This window comes from Cucurbita moschata, unplaced genomic scaffold, assembly GCF_002738365.1.
Source record: "Cucurbita moschata cultivar Rifu unplaced genomic scaffold, Cmos_1.0 Cmo_Scf00007, whole genome shotgun sequence".
In the NCBI taxonomy this organism is placed as follows: domain Eukaryota; kingdom Viridiplantae; phylum Streptophyta; class Magnoliopsida; order Cucurbitales; family Cucurbitaceae; genus Cucurbita; species Cucurbita moschata.
In genome coordinates, this window is record NW_019268523.1 from 3,540,705 (window position 1) to 3,559,324 (window position 18,620).

Sequence of the window (18,620 nt, forward strand, 5' to 3'; positions counted from 1 at the left end):
TATCGTGAACACGACTCTCCACAATGGTATGATATTGTCCACGAACTTTCATCCACCACTAACACCTCTCCTTAATCGAGGCTCGACTCCTTTACTTTTGTTGAGCTTCCCCAAAATGCCACGTACCAATGGAGATACTATTATTTGGTTATAAACATATGATGATTCTCTAAATTAGCCGAGGTGAGACTTTCATCCACCAACGTATATTACCTTTTCCCTTTCAATTTTCACATTTCAACTTCTTGATGGCCCTTACCTGCCGGTGTGAATAATTATCCTTCTAACTTTTTTTACTTTTAACCATTCATACGTTAATTTATCATTAGACTTTTAATAATTTATATTATATTTTTATCATTTCAATTGGTATGATTTTTCGGTCCAATTTAAACAAAACTCAATTACTAAATACAATACACATCCCATCAATGAAAATATTAAAAAAGCAACGTATGTGTTAAGAATATGTCTTCGTTTAATAAACTTAATTTTAACTTTTTACCATTTTATCCTTAAACTTAAAATATTTCAAGAATCACAACTCTCTAAATGATATGATATTGTCCACTTTAAACATAAGCTTTCATCGCTCTCCTCTGTGCTTTTCCAAGAGGCCTCATGGTAATGGAGATAGTATTGTGCATCATCTTCTACTAAATTAATTAATATGAGACTCACTTTCAATAAAAACATATCATGTTTCAAGCAGAGAACTCAATGGCATTTTTCTGGGTAGAAAATTCCGGGCATCCTCCCTCCCAAACATAGCTTCAAATGGGCGCTCCCAGTTGATTGACCAAATTTGATTAATTTTTTTTTAATAAGGAAGAACAAATCCAAGTAAAATGGAATATTCAAAGTAGGAGCCCTCTAAATATTTTAATTTAATGACTTGGATTTCCTTCCCGTGTTGTTGGAGTCTCTATATAAACCCCATTTCATGGACCTTCATATTCACCACTCAAATCTTAATCTTCTTAACTTGTTTTTCAAACAAGCTCAAGCGGCAACTCCAAGATCATGGCGGCTGTCGTTGATCACAAAACCCTCGACATGGAGCCACCCACCAATGGCAGCTTTCTAGCTCAACGCTGCAACTCATTCCGGTCCCCGAGTTTCAAAATCAAACGCCAACCTGAAATAACTCTCACTATTGACGATGACGATGACGATGACGATTCCTCCTTTGATCGCCACGATGACAACAATGATTACTTTCGGGATTTAATCCGAAAGGGCAAGGAGGAAATCGAGCTGTCCATTCTTGATCCAAGGGACGAGGGCACGGCGGACAATGGGATCCTCAGAAATCCTTCCATGATCCGTCTCACCGGAAAACACCCTTTCAACTCTGAGCCGCCGTTGGACCGTCTAATGCGTCATGGCTTCATCACCCCGGCCCCACTTCACTATGTTCGTAACCACGGTCCGGTTCCAAAGGCTGACTCGTCTAATTGGACGATTGAAATCACCGGACTCCTCGAAAATCCGACAACATTCACACTCCACCAACTTGTCAATGACTTCAGGTGCTTCAATATCCATGCAACTCCAAAGCTCCTAACTTGATTACAATAATTTAATTATTATAGTTAATAAATTTCCTATATGTGATTATTTCTTTATGTTTACAATATTTGAAGGTTTAAAAATTAGAACAAAATGAAATTATAAATATATTTAAGTTGTGTATTTATATTTGACTCTTTTTTCATATTGTTTAATATAGGTCTATCGAGTTTCCCGTTACTATAACGTGTTCGGGCAATCGACGGAAGGAGCAAAACATGTTCAAACAAACTATTGGGTTCCATTGGGGAGCCGCTGTGACCTCTACCTCACTGTGGCGGGGCGTGTCATTACGTGAAGTACTGAAACGGTGTGGCATCTTCAGCCGTCATAGAGGAGCCTTGTATGTATGGATGGAAGGTGCTGATGACCTACCTGGTGGAGGAGGCTGCAGCTATGGCACCAGCATAAGAAGAGAAATGGCAATGGACCCATCAAGAGATATCATAATAGCCTACATGCAAAATGGCGACCCTATTCCACCCGACCATGGCTTTCCAGTAAGGATGATTGTACCAGGGTTCACCGGTGGACGCATGGTCAAGTGGCTCAAACGAATCATCGTCACAAATAGAGAATCTGACAATCATTATCATTTTATGGACAATCGTGTGCTTCCATCCCACGTTGATTCTGAATTGGCAAATGCTGAAGGTATTATTATAAAACAAATATATAATTTATGAAAAGTTAAATTAAAATTCAAATATTGCCTCGTCCTTAATGAATTAAAAGTGAATTAATTGTGGATATTATTTAGGATGGTGGTACAAACCAGAGTATGTTATCTACGAGATGAACATAAACTCGGTGATAACAACGCCATCACATGATGAGATGCTATCTATCAATTCACAGACGACTCAGTCGACGTATACGCTGAGGGGATACGCATATTCGGGTGAGCCAACTTAATTAATAATTTCCACGTATTTTGGTTGTTATTTGCCACGTGGGATTAATTATATGATTTGTGTCTTGGTAAAGGTGGTGGGAAGAAAGTGACACGGGTGCAGGTGACGTTGGACGGTGGAGAGACGTGGAAAATATGTAATTTGGAGTACCATGAGAAGCCCAACAAGTATGGGAAGTATTGGTGCTGGATTTTCTGGTCGGTTGAGGTGGAAATTGTGGAGCTGTTTGGCTCCAAGGAGATTGCTGTCCGAGCTTGGGATGAGACTAACAACACCCAACCAGAAAACCTTAATTGGAATCTCATGGTGATTTTGTATTTCACTTTTAATAAAATTAATGATTTGTTTATAGTAATGAAATTAATAATAAATGAATTTGAATTTGAATTTAGGGCATGATGAACAACTCATGGTTTCGAATCAAGATTAACGTATGCAAACCCCAAAACGGAGAGCTGGGAATCGTGTTCCGCCACCCAACTCTCCCCGGCAACCAGTCCGGCGGCTGGAAGGAAAAGGACAAAATCAATCCCACCGACCCACCTTCCTCAAAACCCACAAACGACAAAAACAAGACCACCGCCTCCAAAACCTTCTCCAGGTCGGAAGTCAAAACCCACAACACGCCGGAATCCTCCTGGATCGTCGTCCACGGCCACGTGTACGACTGCACTCCGTTTCTCAAAGCCCACCCCGGCGGCGCCGACAGCATCCTCATCAACGCCGGAACCGACTGCACGGAAGAGTTCGATGCCATCCACTCCGACAAAGCCATAAACATGCTACAAGACTACATAATCGGCGACTTATTGACCGAAAACGACAATGAAGAGAAGACGTCATCATCCGAAGCGGTTGAACAACACGTGGCACTGGTCCCAGGAAAGAAAATCCCGGTTAAATTGATATCGAAGATTTCAATATCTCACAACACGAGAATTTTCCGGTTCGGTTTATCGTCAAAAGACCAAGTTTTGGGACTACCCGTCGGAAAGCACATATTTTTATGCGCCATTATCGAGGGGAAGCTCTGCATGAGAGCCTACACGCCGTCAAGCTCCGTTGACGAAATGGGCTTCTTTGACTTAGTTGTAAAAGTCTACTTCAAGAATGTACATCCCGACTTCCCAAATGGCGGCCTCATGTCGCAGTATCTAGACTCACTCCCATTGGGCTCAACCGTGGACGTAAAAGGCCCATTGGGCCACATAGAATACATGGGCCGCGGCAACTTCACAGTCCATGGAAAGCCCAAATTCGCGAAGAAGCTGGCGATGGTGGCCGGCGGGACAGGGATAACGCCCATATATCAAGTGGTGCAGGCGATATTAAAGGATCCGCAGGACAAGACGGAGATGTATGTGGTGTATGCGAATCGGACGGAGGAGGATATTCTGCTGAGGGAGGAGTTGGACACGTGGGCGAAGGAGAATGAGAGATTGAAAATATGGTACGTTGTGAAGGAGGGCGTCAAGGAAGGGTGGCCGTACAGCGTGGGGTATATTAAGGAAAGTGTTCTGAGAGAGCATATTCCGATGGGGTCGCCGGAGAGTCTGGCTTTGGTGTGTGGGCCGCCGCCGATGATTGAGTTGACAGTGAAGCCCATATTGAAAGAAATGGAGTATGACTTAGAGACTTCGTTGCTGGTGTTTTGATGTTTTAATTTAATTTTTAATAATATGATAAATTTAATTTATGTTTATGTTTATGTTGCAAGAATTATGTAGAAGGAATTAAAACATTTATTGTAACTGTAATGATTTAAATTAATATAGTTTTATTCGTTTGTAATAAAAAGGATGACTTTTTTTTTTTATCATTTTAACAAGTATATGTTTCAAATTGATTCCATATTTGCCTTTTACTTAAATAATTATAATGTGACATCGGAGGAAAGAAAATACATGAATAGACCAAAACCGCATACTAATATGAGTGATCTTAAGTGATCTTGAGTATAGGATAACTAAAAAAATTAAAAACAGTTGAAAGTCACTGCCTATACTAACAAAGCGTACATTCTTTTTGGGTATCCTCCTGGAATGACTCATGTCGATCTGTGTAAATAATATTTACTCTAAAAAGTAATGAGTAAATAACGTGATCATGTCCCAACAGATGTAAGGGAATGCCAGAACCATCCTGTGCCAAATTCGAATTTTAAATCATGGACATGGGCCGTTGCATATAAATATTATATACAATTGAAATAAGGTTTAAAATTGAAACATTATTATACCATCACGTTAACGGAAACATAAAAATAGAGAAAAATTGTCTATGGCAACATGCAATTTTATCCAACTAGATCGTAGATTTTCCAACACTTAGTTCATTTATTGTTTGAGGCTCAACTTTCGTGGTCTTCAGTTTTCCTCTGCCAATCGTTCATAAGATGGTCGAATATGATATGATTTTATCTATATTGTTCCATTCATTCAAAATATTCTATTTAGAGCTTGCCTCGTATAGTTCATATAACTTAATTATCTAAACTCAATTCTAATTAGTCTTAAACAATTATACATGGTCGTTACACTTTAAGTATATAACTTATATCAATATAGATTATACTCACTTTTGGATAGAGAATAAAACGCTAAAGAATCGTATTATATTGAAATCTACAGAATTTATTTATTCTTATTATGTCTATCCATTCGTTAGTGTGCCGTACTATTGGTCTCTATTAGTTCTATATAGTATCCTTAATATAATTTTATAATGACTAAATAATAATGTTTAACAATATGTATGAAATTTTAAACGTGTTAATTATAATATAAACTAATTATTTAATTAATAACTTATATATTCCATTTAATATCATATCGGTTATTCTTACATATTTGTGGATATTAAAATATGATATATTTGAGAAATGAAACATAAATTAAAGTTGATAATAAATTTTAACGTTTCAATAAACATAGATAATATATATATATATATTACAAAAAAGAACAGTTTTTTGTTTGAATAATAAACAAATAATAGATTGGGACATTGAAAATTACATAAAATAATATTGATTATGGATTATAATTTTATATTATTTCATCCATAACTCAAAAATTATGGACGACGCAAATTATATAGATAATAAACATGAAAGAAAATGACGGAAAATTAACACGTATTTATTTATATATATTATGGATTATATATGTATTTAAAATGTTTTCATTTGACTTTTATTACACTAATATATATGATTAGTGATTTAATTAAATAAAGAAATGTATTGAAAGCAAAAAGCTTCCTATTACAACACGGACACTTAATGCACTAATTATTTTTTAATGTGATTAATAAGCACATTAACCATAAACACCTATTATTGTAATAATTAAAAAGATTTCCAACACTACATTTCAAATACGCCACTCCTACAACATTGGAGATTTTATTTAATTTAAAAACTTATATATAAAAACATGTTTTATAAATTCAATCACATGATTAAAGTTTCGTTAGAATGAATTTTTTAATAAAATTTTTATACGAAAAATTAAAATATATAAGAAATGATGACTTACCATTTAAAATTAGATATATCTTTTAAAAGATGTATAGCATGTTCTCGAAATTGTATTAGATGTTGATTATGTCACAATGTGGCAATTTGATATAAATTCAAATGAAGTGATCCTCGTGTTTAAAATTTTAAATAGAATTGAATATTTTAAAATGTGTTCCGTAATTTTACGAAAGAAAAAAAAAATCTGTAAATATTAATAAAAAAATAAATTATAAAATTATATATGTAAAGCGCTTTTAATTTATATTATTGACATTTTATTGCTTAATTTATAGTTTTTATTTATTTAAACTTATAAACAAAATATATATATATATATATATTTTATTGCTTAATTTATAGTTTTTATTTATTTAAACTTATAAACAAAATATATATATATATATATATATAACCACGAAAATTAAGATAATTGGAAAGCCATGACGTATGGAGAATCGCCTTAAATATATGGGAAAACAACTGCACAAATTATTGGAAATTAAATAAAATAAGCATTGACTACTTCTGTAACGTTGACTTAGAATTTGTCAACACGTATTTTATTAAAATATTTCTCCAACTGCCGGCATCACATTACATGAACTTATTTGGTTAGATTTAATTAAAGTTTGATTATGAAAATTATTAATCGAAAATGTTAATTTTAAAATTTTTTATTTTATATTTAGTAATTTTGAATAATCCAACATTTAAAATTTGATCATATAAAATTTTAGTTTTATACCGAAGGAATGCATAATTTTTCAAAATTATAAAAATTTTAAATTTCACCGCGTATCTATTATATACAAAATTAAAAATTCAAAAACCTATTAGATATTTTTGAGACGGATAGATTAAATACTTTTTAGAATTTAGGAGCTAAATAGGCATAAGCTTAAATGTTAAAAGTAAGCATAAATTATCTTATTATCGATTAAACATAACGTAATTAATTATGATATATATCAACGAATTAAAAATAAGTAAATATGACTGAATCTACGATGGTGGGGTTGTTTAGATATAAAGAAGTAAATAAGTTTGAAAACGAAGATGGTATTATTATACGCGTACGTTTAGATAAGATGCAGAAAATTGGTAATGAAATGATAGTCGAAATTAAAATTAAATTAATGCCATAACATTTGCAGACTTGATTGTTTGCATTATTTTAATTCAGATTTTATTATTATTTGATTCAATCAAAACTAATTACTTAAACTAGTTTAGTTTTAATCAGAATTACTTTGTAGAATTATATGATTAATTTAATTTGCATTAAAACCAAGCTTTAATGAATTTAATTTTTAAGAGGGATATAATCCAAGCTTTATGTATATACTCATTCACACTACTAATAATAATAATAATAATAATAATAATAATAATAATAATACTTTTATTTTAGGACCGTTTCAACTGGAGCTTATGTACGCTGGTTAGTTTGGTCATTGCACAATTTATTTATTTATTTTTTATTTTTATGGGTTCTTGAGGAGGCAGTCAATTCAATGACAAAGTTTATCCCAATTTTAAATCTCATCGCATTGAAATAAATGCGTTACTAGAAAAAAAAAATCGAAATGGTTATATTCAACAATATTTGTTTATTCGTTACATAGTATAGTTGCATTATATGAACCTACCCATCCATATTTTACCATTTTCCTTACTATTTTCATATTTCAACGGGTTGATTGTAATTACCTATCGATATGAATTATCCTTCGAACCCTTTTGTTATCAACGTTCATTCTTTTAACTTATCGTTGACTAGCGAAGAGAACGTTTATGAGTACAAAAGTGAGAATAATTGAACTATTTGGGGTGAAACCAAAGTAATGCTATCAGGGTCTATGTCAAAGGTAGACAATATCATACTAATGTAAAGATATTTTGAAATTTTGTTATCCTTGTTGTGAGATTCTACGTTTCTTATAACGGTGTGGAAATCTCTCCCTAATAGACGCATTTTAAAACTGTGAAGTTGACAGTGGTATGTATCGGATCAATATCTGCTAATAGTGGGTTTGAATTGATACAAATGGTATCAGAGTCAGATACTAGGTAGAGGGTGGGTGAGAACACTGGTGAGCCTGGGCTGTTACAAATGGTATCAAAGTTAGACACCAGGTAATGTGCCAGCGAGGAGGCTGGGTCTCAAAGTGGGTAGATGCATTGGGGTAGAAAGTTCAGCTTCAAATGGGGGCTCCCAATTGATTGACCAAATTTGATTTAATTTTTATAATAGTGAAGAACAAATCCAAGTAAATTGGAGCATTCAAAGTAGGAGCCCTCTAATTATTTTAATTTAATTACTTACTTGGATTGCCTTCCTGTGTTGTTGGAATCTCTATATAAACCCCATTTCATGGGACTTCATATTCCCCACTCAATTTCATCTTAATCTTCATTCACTTCTTTTTCAAACCAACCTTCAATGGCGGCTACGGTTGATCGCAAAGCCCTCGACGTGGAGACAGCCTCCAATGGCGGATTTCCGGTTCAACGCTGCAACTCGTTCCGGTCCTCTAGTTTCAAATTGAAGCGCAAACCGGAAATAAGTCTTAGTATTGATGATGATGATGATGATGATTCGTCCTTTGATCGGAACGATGAGAATGTTAATTACTATCGAGAGTTGATCCGGAAGGGCAAGGAGGAAATCGAACCGTCCATTCTTGATCCAAGGGACGAGGGCACGGCGGACAATGGGGTTATGAGAAATCCTTCCATCCTCCGTCTTACCGGAAAACATCCCCTCAACGCTGAGCCGCCGTTGGACCGTCTAATGCGCCACGGTTTCATTACACCGGCTCCACTTCACTATGTCCGAAACCACGGTCCTGTCCCTAAGGTTGACTCATCTAATTGGACGGTCGAGATCACTGGGCTCGTCCAAAATCCGACATCCTACACGCTCCATCAGCTTCTCAATGACTTCAGGTTCTTTTCTAATTTTTTTTTAAAAATTTATTCATGATCATCCGCTTAATTTTAGGAAATAGTTAGCTCAAAGTAAAATAAAATAATTGTCACACCTATTTTATTTATATTATTTTTAATACAGGTCGATCGAATTTCCAGTCACTATAATGTGCTCAGCTAACCGACGAAAAGAGCTAAATATGGTCAAACAAACTATTGGATTTCATTGGGGAGCAGCCGTGACCTCTACCTCATTGTGGCGGGGCGTGCCATTACGCGAAGTGCTAAAACGGTGTGGCATCTTTAGTCGCCATAGAGGAGCCTTATACATATGGATGGAAGGTGCGGACGACCTCCCCGGCGGAGGAGGCTGCACCTATGGCACGAGCATAAGTAGAGAAATGGCAATGGACCCATCAAGAGATATCATAATAGCCTACATGCAAAATGGTGAGCCTATCCCACCGGACCATGGCTTTCCAGTAAGGATGATTGTACCAGGGTTCACCGGTGGTCGTATGGTCAAGTGGCTCAAACGAATCATCGTCACTAATAGAGAATCTGACAATTACTATCATTTTATGGATAATCGTGTGCTTCCATCCCACGTGGATTCCGAACTGGCTAATGCTGAAGGTATTATTGTTAAGAAAAATCCATAATTTATTAAATGTTAAATTAAAGTTCACAATTACTAAGTCCGGCTAAAAAGATCCATAAGAAATAAAATTGATTTGATTGTTTCATATTGTTTAGGTTGGTGGTATAAACCAGAATATGTTGTCTACGAGATGAACATAAACTCGGTGATAACAACACCGTCACATGATGAGACGTTATTGATTAGTTCAAAGAAGACCCAGTCGACGTACACATTGAGGGGATATGCATTTTCAGGTGAGCCAATTTAATTAATAATTTCCACGTACTTTGGTTGTTATTTTCCACGTCGGATTAATTATAAGATTTGTGCTATGGTAAAGGTGGTGGGAAGAAAGTGACACGGGTGCAGGTGACGTTGGACGGTGGGGAGACGTGGAAAATATGTAATTTGGAGTACCATGAGAAACCCAACAAGTATGGGAAATATTGGTGCTGGATTTTCTGGTCGGTTGAGGTGGAAATTGTGGAGCTGTTTGGCTCCAAGGAAATTGCTGTCCGAGCTTGGGATGAGACTAACAACACCCAACCAGAAAACCTCAATTGGAATCTCATGGTAATTTTGTATTTCACTTTTAATAAAATTAATGATTTGTTTATAGTAATGAAATTAATAATAAATGAATTTGAATTTGAATTTAGGGCATGATGAACAACTCATGGTTTCGAATCAAGATTAACGTATGCAAACCCCAAAACGGAGAGCTGGGAATCGTGTTCCGCCACCCAACTCTCCCCGGCCACCAGTCCGGCGGCTGGAAGGGAAAGGACAAAATCAATCCCACCGACCCACCTTCCTCAAAACCCACAAACGACAAAAACAAGACCACCGCCTCCAAAACCTTCTCCATGTCGGAAGTCAAAACCCACAACACGCCGGAATCCTCCTGGATCGTCGTCCACGGCCACGTCTACGACTGCACTCCGTTTCTCAAAGCCCACCCCGGCGGCGCCGACAGCATCCTCATCAACGCCGGAACCGACTGCACCGAGGAGTTCGACGCCATCCACTCCGACAAAGCCATAAACATGCTGGAAGACTACATAATCGGCGACTTATTGACCGAAAACGACAATGAAGAGAAGACGTCATCATCCGAAGCGGTTGAACAACACGTGGCACTGGTCCCAGGAAAGAAAATCCCGGTAAAATTGATATCGAAGATTTCAATATCTCACAACACGAGAATTTTCCGGTTCGGTTTATCGTCAAAAGACCAAGTTTTGGGACTACCCGTCGGAAAGCACATATTTTTATGCGCCATTATCGAGGGGAAGCTCTGCATGAGAGCCTACACGCCGTCCAGCTCCGTTGACGAAATGAGCTTCTTTGACTTAGTTGTAAAAGTCTACTTCAAGAATGTACATCCCGACTTCCCAAATGGCGGCCTCATGTCGCAGTATCTAGACTCACTCCCATTGGGCTCAACCGTGGACGTAAAAGGCCCATTGGGCCACATAGAATACATGGGCCGCGGCAACTTCACAGTCCATGGAAAGCCCAAATTCGCGAAGAAGCTGGCGATGGTGGCCGGCGGGACAGGGATAACGCCCATATATCAAGTGGTGCAGGCGATATTAAAGGATCCGCAGGACAAGACGGAGATGTATGTGGTGTATGCGAATCGGACGGAGGAGGATATTCTGCTGAGGGAGGAGTTGGACACGTGGGCGAAGGAGAATGAGAGATTGAAAATATGGTACGTTGTGAAGGAGGGCGTTAAGGAAGGGTGGCCGTACAGCGTGGGGTATATTAAGGAAAGTGTTCTGAGAGAGCATATTCCGATGGGGTCGCCGGAGAGTCTGGCTTTGGTGTGTGGGCCGCCGCCGATGATTGAGTTGACAGTGAAGCCCATATTGAAAGAAATGGAGTATGACTTAGAGGCTTCGTTGCTGGTGTTTTGATGTTTTAATTTAATTTTTAATAATATGATAAATTTAATTTATGTTTATGTTTATGTTTATGTTGCAAGAATTATGTAGAAGAAATTAAAACATTTATTGTAACTGTAATGATTTAAATTAATATATTTTTATTCGTTTGTAATAAAAATGATGGCTTTTTTTTTTTTTTTTTCATTTTATCAAGCATATGTTTCAAATATGTTTCAAATTGATTCCATATTAATTATGACATCACCCCATATTAATATGAGTGATCTGGAGTATAGGATAACTAAAAAGATTAAAAATAGTTGAAAATCACTGCCTATACTAACAAAGTGTACATTCTTTTTGGGTATCCTCCTGTATTAAGAGGATATTTTGCCGTGATAATTAGTTAGAATATATCTTAGATATTTAGGAAGCTGTTAGAATAGATTTGATTAACCGTATATTTTATTTATTTACCAGATTTAATTAGATATATATTTTTCTATTTTTAGGTATTAGTTGATAGTTTGTATCCTATTTAAACGTGGTAAACCTGAATGAAGATCATACTTTCGATCCCAATTCTATTTCTATTTCTCATTCTTAACATGGTATCAGAGCACCGATCTTGGTGTTCTTAAATATCAAAATTTCCTTTATGGCAGAATCAGCCAAATCTAGCTTCAAAATTTCGGATGTTGATTTAACACATCCGTACTATATTCATCACTCTGATCAGCCAGGATATTCACTTGTTCCAATCAAATTAAATGGAGCAAATTATCAATCCTGGAGGAAATCAGTTATGCATGCTCTTATTGCCAAGAAGAAAATTGGCTTCATTGATGGCACAATTGAGGAACCGTCCCAAGATGCAAATTCAACCGAATTCGAACTCTGGAATCAGTGCAACAGTATGATAATATCTTGGTTAACTCATTCCGTTGAAGCAGATATCGCTAAAGGCATTATTCACGCCAAGACAGCTCATCAAGTGTGGGTTGATCTTCACGATCAATTCTCACAAAAGAATGCTCCAGCAATTTTTCAAATACAAAACTCGATAGCAACGATGTCACAAGGAACCATGGCACTGTCAACATATTTCACTAAGCTCAAAGCACTCTGGGATGAACTGGAAGCGTACCGCACACCATTTACCTGTAATCAACGTCAAATACATATTGATCAACGCGAAGAAGACAAGTTGATGCAATTGCTCATGGGGCTCAATCAGTCTTATAAAACGGTGAGATCTAACATATTGATGATGTCTCCATTACCTAATGTGAGGCAAGCCTATTCATTACTTGTACAAGAAGAGATGCAGCGTCAGGTAACTTCCGAACCTACTGAGAAAATCTCGATTGCATCAGCAGTGCAAAAGAAAACAATATATTCAAAATTCGCCAAGGACAAATTGTGTGAACACTGCAATAAAAGTGGTCATACAATTAATGAGTGTCGAATTCTTAAGTTTCACTGTAAGTTTTGTGATAGAAGGGGCCATACAGAAGATCGGTGTCGACAGAAAAATAATTCTGGAAGGACAAGACAAGACAATCAACACAATAACCGTGGATATCGATCATCTGCAAATATGGCCGATGTTTCACAGTTGAATACAGAAGAACAGTCACCTAATTCCATTCCAAATTTTTCTTCTGAGCAATTACGACAGATAGCACAAGCCTTATCTGCAATCAATCATCACCCTTCTGGTAATTCTGACAATCACATCAATGTTGCAGGTTTGTTTCCCATATCTACATTATCTATTAACTCTGCGAGTTCTAATTCATGGATTCTCGATAGTGGAGCTACGGATCATATAGTATCAAAATCTTCTGTTATGACTGAACCAAAGGCTGCCATCATGTCTACAATAAATTTGCCTAATGGAGAGACAGCACGTGTGTCACATACTGGCAATATTTCCCTTAGCCCTAACCTTAAATTAAACAACGTTTTATGTGTGCCTTCATTCAATTTAAACCTAATGTCGATCAGCAAACTTACCAATAACTTGAAATGTTATGTCACCTTCTATCCTGATTCTTGTGTTATGCAGGACTTGGCTACGGGGAAAATGATTGGCTCGGGTAAACAATTTGGAGGTCTCTATCATATTTCTTCATCTCCAATCAAGTCTTCAGCTCATCAAGTATCTCAGTCATCTGATTTGTGGCATTTACGCCTAGGTCATCCCTCCTTTTCTCGTTTTAAATTTCTAGCTGATCAATTGCATCTTAATAATGCGAGTTATTCTCATAATTGCAGTATCTGCCCGTTAGCAAAACAAACTAGGTTGTCTTTCCCAAGAAGTTCAATAACAACCCATTCTGCTTTTGATCTGATACATTGTGATGTTTGGGGACCACATAAAATTCCTACCCATTCTGGTTTGCGTTTTTTTCTCACTATTGTTGATGATTTTACTCGATGTACTTGGGTTTTTTTAATGCAACATAAGTCAGAAGTACATCATTTGTTGATGAACTTTGTTAAATTCGTTCAAACTCAATTTCATACTACTATCAAGATAGTTCGATCAGACAATGGGACTGAGTTCCTATCTTTGCAACCATTCTTTACTTCTTGTGGTATTGAATTTCAGCGCACTTGTGTCTATACTCCACAACAAAATGGAGTCGTAGAACGTAAGCATCGCCATATCCTAAATGTAGCTAGGTCTCTTCTTTTTCAGTCACAGGTTCCACTTAATTTTTGGGGAGAGTGCATTTTAACGGCTGTTTATCTTATAAATAGAACGCCATCACCATTATTATCTAACAAGACACCCTTTGAAGCACTCTACAAACGACCACCTACATTTCATCATCTTAAAGTTTTTGGTTGTAAATGTTATGCAACTATAGTACATCCTAAGCAAAAATTTGAACCTAGGGCAACTCCTTGTGTTTTCGTAGGATATCCTTGTGGTCATAAAGATTACAAGTTGTATGACATGCAATCTCACACATTCTTTATCAGCCGTGATGTCAAATTTTGTGAAGATGATTTTCCTTTTTCATCAGCTTCACAAACTTCGACATTAGCTCCTTCGACTCCTGTTGTACCACTTCATGATCCATCCTACTCAAACATTCATCCTCCACCTTCACCTCCTATTCCTTCACCTCCTACTCCTCCTTCACCTCCTATCCCTTCACCTACTACTCCGTCGTCTCCTCCACCTTCTCCAGATTCGCCCACTAATTCCAATCCTATCCCACCTGATACATCAGCTCCACTTCGACGTTCTACTCGTACTAAACAGCCTCCAGCTTGGCATAAGGATTATGAGATGTCTTCTGGAGCCAATCATTTAACCTCTAGCTCAAGTCCCGGCACTGGCACCAGGTATCCCCTTCATCATTACCTTTCATTCTCTCGTTTTTCTCCTACTCAACGTGCTTTTCTAGCTCTTATTACATCCCAGACAGAACCTAAAACCTATGACGAGGCAGTTGGCGACCCGTTATGGCAGCAGGCTATGAATGATGAAATTGCAGCTTTGGAACGTAATCATACATGGTCTCTCATTCCTCTACCACTTGGTCATAAAGCTATTGGTTGTCGTTGGGTGTACAAAATTAAATACAACTCTGATGGTTCTGTTGAACGTTATAAAGCTCGACTAGTAGCAAAGGGGTACACTCAGGTTGAAGGTATTGATTACACAGAAACATTTTCTCCTACAGCGAAACTTACTACACTTCGTTGCTTACTCACTGTTGCTGCTGCTCGAAAATGGTTCACCCATCAGTTGGATGTTCAAAATGCCTTTCTCCATGGTAATCTAGACGAGGAAGTTTATATGTCTTTACCACCAGGTCTTCGCCGACAGGGGGAGAATACAGTATGTCGGCTCCATAAATCTCTTTATGGATTAAAACAGGCTTCTCGCAATTGGTTCTCCATATTTTCTACAACTATACAAAATGCAGGCTACACTCAGTCCAAAGCAGATTANCGAAACACATTGAAATAGATTGTCATATAGTTCGAGAAAAATTACAAGCTGGAATCATCAAACCGTGTTATGTTTCGACCAAAATGCAATTGGCAGATGTTTTTACTAAAGCTTTGGGAAGACAGCAATTTGACTTTTTGAAGGACAAGTTGGGTGTGATCGACATACACTCTCCAACTTGAGGGGGAGTATTAAGAGGATATTTTGCCGTGATAATTAGTTAGAATATATCTTAGATATTTAGGAAGCTGTTAGAATAGATTTGATTAACCATATATTTTATTTATTTACCAGATTTAATTAGATATATATTTTTCTATTTTTAGGTATTAGTTGATAGTTTGTATCCTATTTAAACGTGGTAAACCTGAATGAAGATCATACTTTCGATCCCAATTCTATTTCTATTTCTCATTCTTAACATCCTGGAATGACTCATGTCGATCTGTGTAAATAATATTTACTTTAAAAAGTAATGAGTAAATAACGTGATCATGTCCCAACGGATGTAAGGGAATGTCAGAACCATCATGTGCCAAATTCGAATTTTAAATCATGCCTATAAATATTATTTACAATTGAAATAAGGTTTAAAATTGAAACATTATTATACCATCATGTTAAATGGAAGCATAAAAATAGAGAAGAATTGTCTATGACAACATGCAATTTTATCCAACTAGATCGTAGATTTTCCAACACTTAGTTCATTTATTGTTGAGGCTCAACTTTCGTGGTCTTCAGTTTTCCTCCACCAATTGTTCATAAGATGGTCGAATATGATATGATTTTATCTATATTGTTCCATTCATTCAAAATATTCTATTTAGAGCTTGCCTCGTATAGTTCATATAACTTAATTATCTAAACTCAATTCTAATTAGTCTTAAACAATTATACATGTTTTACTAACTTATATCAATATAGATTATACTCACTTTTGGATAGAGAATAAAACGCTAAAGAATCGTATTATATTGAAATCTACCGAATTCAATTATTCTTATTATGTTTATCCATTCGTTAGTGTGCCGTACTATTGGTCTCAATTAGTTCTATATAATATCCTTAATATAATTTTATAATGGCTAAATAATAATGTTTAACAATATGTATGAAATTTTAAACGTGTTAATTATAATATAAACTAATTATTTAATTAATAACTTATATATTTCATTTAATATCATATCGATTATTCTTACATATTCGTGGATATTAAAATATGATATATTTGAGAAATGAAACATAAATTAAAGTTGATAATAAATTTTAATGTTTCAATAAACATAGATAATATATATATATATATATATTACAAAAAAGAACAGTTTTTTGTTTGAATAATAAACAAATAATAGATTGGGACATTGAAAATTACATAAAATAATATTGATTATGGATTATAATTTTATATTATTTCATCCATAACTCAAAAATTATGGACGACGCAAATTATATAGATAATAAACATGAAAGAAAATGACGGAAAATTAACACGTATTTATTTATATATATTATGGATTATATATGTATTTAAAATGTTTTCATTTGACTTTTATTACACTAATATATATGATTAGTGATTTAATTAAATAAAGAAATGTATTGAAAGCAAAAAGCTTCCTATTACAACACGGACACTTAATGCACTAATTATTTTTTAATGTGATTAATAAGCACATTAACCATAAACACCTATTATTGTAATAATTAAAAAGATTTCCAACACTACATTTCAAATACGCCACTCCTACAACATTGGAGATTTTATTTAATTTAAAAACTTATATATAAAAACATGTTTTATAAATTCAATCACATGATTAAAGTTTCGTTAGAATGAATTTTTTAATAAAATTTTTATACGAAAAATTAAAATATATAAGAAATGAGGACTTACCCTTTAAAATTAGATATATCTTTTAAAAGATGTATAGTTAATAGCATTTCAATCATGTTCTCGAAATTGTATTAGATGTTGATTATGTCACAATGTGGCAATTTGATAGAAATTCAAATGAAGTGATCATCGTGTTTAAAATTTTAAATAGAATTGAATATTTTAAAATGTGTTCCGTAATTTTACGAAAGAAAAAAAAATCTGTAAATATTGATAAAAAAATAAATTATAAAATTATATATGTAAAGCGCTTTTAATTTATATTATTGACATTTTATTGCTTAATTTATAGTTTTTATTTATTTAAACTTATAAACAAAATATATATATATATATATATATATAACCACGAAAATTAAGATAATTGGAAAGCCATGACGTATGGAGAATCGCCTTAAATATATGGGAAAACAACTGCACAAATTATTGGAAATTAAATAAAATAAGCATTGACTACTTCTGTAACGTTGACTTAGAATTTGTCAACACGTATTTTATTAAAATATTTCTCCAACTGCCGGCATCACATTACATGAACTTATTTGGTTAGATTTAATTAAAGTTTGATTATGAAAATTATTAATCGAAAATGTTAATTTTAAAATTTTTTATTTTATATTTAGTAATTTTGAATAATCCAACATTTAAAATTTGATCATATAAAATTTTAGTTTTATACCGAAGGAATGCATAATTTTTCAAAATTATAAAAATTTTAAATTTCACCGCGTATCTATTATATACAAAATTAAAAATTCAAAAACCTATTAGATATTTTTGAGACGGATAGATTAAATACTTTTTAGAATTTAGGAGCTAAATAGGCATAAGCTTAAATGTTAAAAGTAAGCATAAATTATCTTATTATCGATTAAACATAACGTAATTAATTATGATATATATCAACGAATTAAAAATAAGTAAATATGACTGAATCTACGATGGTGGGGTTGTTTAGATATAAAGAAGTAAATAAGTTTGAAAACGAAGATGGTATTATTATACGCGTACGTTTAGATAAGATGCAGAAAATTGGTAATGAAATGATAGTCGAAATTAAAATTAAATTAATGCCATAACATTTGCAGACTTGATTGTTTGCATTATTTTAATTCAGATTTTATTATTATTTGATTCAATCAAAACTAATTACTTAAACTAGTTTAGTTTTAATCAGAATTACTTTGTAGAATTATATGATTAATTTAATTTGCATTAAAACCAAGCTTTAATGAATTTAATTTTTAAGAGGGATATAATCCAAGC

General features: G+C 34.6%; 2 protein-coding genes across 2 annotated transcripts; both read left to right on the plus strand.

Annotated features, from left to right (window-relative positions):
* Window positions 1–1,023: 1,023 nt before the first annotated feature.
* LOC111444943 (nitrate reductase [NADH]-like) lies at window positions 1,024–4,141 on the plus strand. The gene is made up of 5 exons (XM_023083099.1): window positions 1,024–1,532; window positions 1,733–2,226; window positions 2,333–2,473; window positions 2,560–2,792; window positions 2,879–4,141. Exons 1-5 carry the CDS (start codon window positions 1,024–1,026, stop codon window positions 4,139–4,141), a joined length of 2,640 nt encoding a protein of 879 aa, XP_022938867.1.
* Window positions 4,142–8,452: 4,311 nt separating this feature from the next.
* Window positions 8,453–11,505, plus strand: LOC111444945 (nitrate reductase [NADH]-like). The gene is made up of 5 exons (XM_023083101.1): window positions 8,453–8,958; window positions 9,083–9,576; window positions 9,697–9,837; window positions 9,924–10,156; window positions 10,243–11,505. The coding sequence occupies exons 1-5, from the start codon at window positions 8,453–8,455 to the stop codon at window positions 11,503–11,505; spliced, it is 2,637 nt and encodes an 878-aa protein (XP_022938869.1).
* The last annotated feature ends 7,115 nt before the right edge of the window (window positions 11,506–18,620 follow it).

What these genes read in the sequence shown, in the direction of transcription:
- LOC111444945 (XM_023083101.1), top strand. Translation starts at nt 8,453, where the DNA reads ATGGCGGCTACGGTTGATCGCAAAGCCCTCGACGTGGAGACAGCCTCC. An exon ending in CAGCTTCTCAATGACTTCAG is followed by an intron (nt 8,959 to 9,082) that starts GTTCTTTTCTAA and finishes TTTTTAATACAG; the next exon opens with GTCGATCGAATTTCCAGTCA. An exon ending in GAGGGGATATGCATTTTCAG is followed by an intron (nt 9,838 to 9,923) that starts GTGAGCCAATTT and finishes GCTATGGTAAAG; the next exon opens with GTGGTGGGAAGAAAGTGACA.
- LOC111444943 (XM_023083099.1), top strand. Translation starts at nt 1,024, where the DNA reads ATGGCGGCTGTCGTTGATCACAAAACCCTCGACATGGAGCCACCCACC. An exon ending in GAGGGGATACGCATATTCGG is followed by an intron (nt 2,474 to 2,559) that starts GTGAGCCAACTT and finishes GTCTTGGTAAAG; the next exon opens with GTGGTGGGAAGAAAGTGACA. An exon ending in ACCTTAATTGGAATCTCATG is followed by an intron (nt 2,793 to 2,878) that starts GTGATTTTGTAT and finishes ATTTGAATTTAG; the next exon opens with GGCATGATGAACAACTCATG.